This window comes from Benincasa hispida, chromosome 12 (assembly GCF_027475165.1).
Source record: "Benincasa hispida cultivar pf3 chromosome 12, pf3_genome.v1.1, whole genome shotgun sequence".
Classification (NCBI taxonomy): domain Eukaryota; kingdom Viridiplantae; phylum Streptophyta; class Magnoliopsida; order Cucurbitales; family Cucurbitaceae; genus Benincasa; species Benincasa hispida.
The window spans coordinates 40,725,150-40,727,018 of NC_143489.1; the positions used below are offsets into that span (position 1 = coordinate 40,725,150).

General features: G+C 39.1%; 1 protein-coding gene across 1 annotated transcript; it reads left to right on the forward strand.

Moving 5' to 3' along the window:
- The first annotated feature begins 287 nt into the window (after positions 1-287).
- On the forward strand, positions 288-755 carry LOC150031992 (uncharacterized). Its single transcript, XM_090308346.1, has one exon. The coding sequence runs from the start codon at positions 288-290 to the stop codon at positions 753-755; it is 468 nt and encodes a 155-aa protein (XP_090164472.1).
- Positions 756-1,869: the final 1,114 nt, after the last annotated feature.

Genomic DNA, 1,869 nt, shown 5'->3' on the forward strand with positions numbered 1-1,869 from the left:
GTAGTCTCCAAATTCCCTAAGAAAAATATTTTCACGCGCTTTGGCACTCGACGTGCCATAATAAGTGACAAAGGCTCCCACTTTGTCAAAAATCTGCTGCTAAAATATAATATCCTCCACAAAGTAGCCACCGCATATCATCCACAGACAAATGGTCAGGCTAAAGTGTCCAACCGAGAAATTAAGTTGATACTGGAGAAGGTGGTAAAGCCTTCGCGAAAAGATTGGGCAACAAAGTTGGACGCCGCGCTGTGGGTATACCGAACTGCTATAAAATATCGATAGGTATGTCTCTGTATGCGTTGGTATTCGATAAAGCATGTCATTTGCCATTGGAGTTAGAGCACAAAGCGCTATGGGCAGTGAAGAAGCTTAACTTCGACTTAAAAGCAGCAAGAGAAGCAAAAAAACTACAACTGATCAAGCTTGATGAGTGGAGAATGCAAGTTATGAAAATACCAAAATATACAAAGAACGAGCAAAACGTTGGCATGACAGCCGGTTACGGTAAAAATTTCCATATCGGACAAAAGGTCTTACTCTTCAATTCACATTTATGGCTCTTTCCTGGCAAGTTAAAGTCGCGCTGGTCCGAACCCTTTGTAATTAAAGAAATATTCTCTCATGGTGCGGTTGAGCTGATTACTGAAGAAGGGACCCGCACATTCAAGCTTAACGGGCAAAGAGTCAAGGCATATTACGGGGGTGATTTTCTTCGAGAAAAGACCTCGGTAGACCTGAGAAATTCGAAATGAAGGAAAATGGAGTGGCCCTTGCGCTGACATGTGACATAAAATCATCTGGGGCGCAAGTCTTCTGGAGTATCCTTTTGCTTACTTATGATTCATGAATTATCACTACTATGATGTTTCAATTATCGTTTACCTATCTGCATTTTACTTTTGTTCAAAAAAAAAAAAAAAAGGAAAATTTTTTGTTAACTTCGTTTTTTTAATTATTTGACCCTCTCAATGTTTCTCTTGCAACGATCGAGGTGAACGATCGTGGAGGCGCTACACGAAGATGCAACTACTTTATTTCGTCACCGCAATTCAAAGAAAGTAGATCGTCGCAAAGCAGGATGCGTCAACAAATAATGTGGGCGACAACGCAAATTTGGGGGTTGTATTTTTCCTTGACTCTATTCCAAATTCTGTACTATCGCATCGCATTTTTAATTTTAAAGTTTTATCATCGCATCCTCTTTGATTACCGCAATCATTTAACATTGATTAGTTTAGTAGGTCACCGCATGCTTTCTCTTTGCCAATTATTATTTCAATGATTAAACACATGCTTCTATTTTTTTGTGTACACTAGAGTTAAATTAATTTTAGGACAGTCACCTCATGAAATATTTATAGAAGTTAGTGGACTGCTAGTTTTTTTCAAACTGACCCTTTACCAAACTTCCTAAGAGCATCGCATGACTTCTTTCAATCTTTTGGCAATGAGGACGTTGCCGCATTTTAAATTTGGGGGCAAGGTATTTATTTTCGACCTTGCTATTTTTTTCCTTCTTTAAAAAAAAGGAAAAAAAATCATAACGTTGCGATCAGATCCTGCTCGTAGTTGGATGTCCGCATGACACACGTGGGGGCAAGCCAAAACGTAGGTAGGAATCGTGATCAACGCATAAAAAATGACCGCAACTCCGCTGCCAAATGGGTATGAGTTTAGTCAGAGAAAGAGCGCCCTGCTCGTAGTTGGATGTTCGCATGACACACGTGGGGGCAAGCCAAAATGAAGACAAGGCACTTGGATCAGCACAAGGTCAAAGAAAATAATAATAATAATAATAATGTCTAAAATATGCAACGATAAAAATCATTTAACACCCCAAGTGAAAAGTTTTTTTGAAATAAATCA

Excerpts from the sequence above, each read along its gene's own strand:
- LOC150031992 (XM_090308346.1), top strand. The coding sequence starts at position 288 with ATGTCTCTGTATGCGTTGGTATTCGATAAAGCATGTCATTTGCCATTG.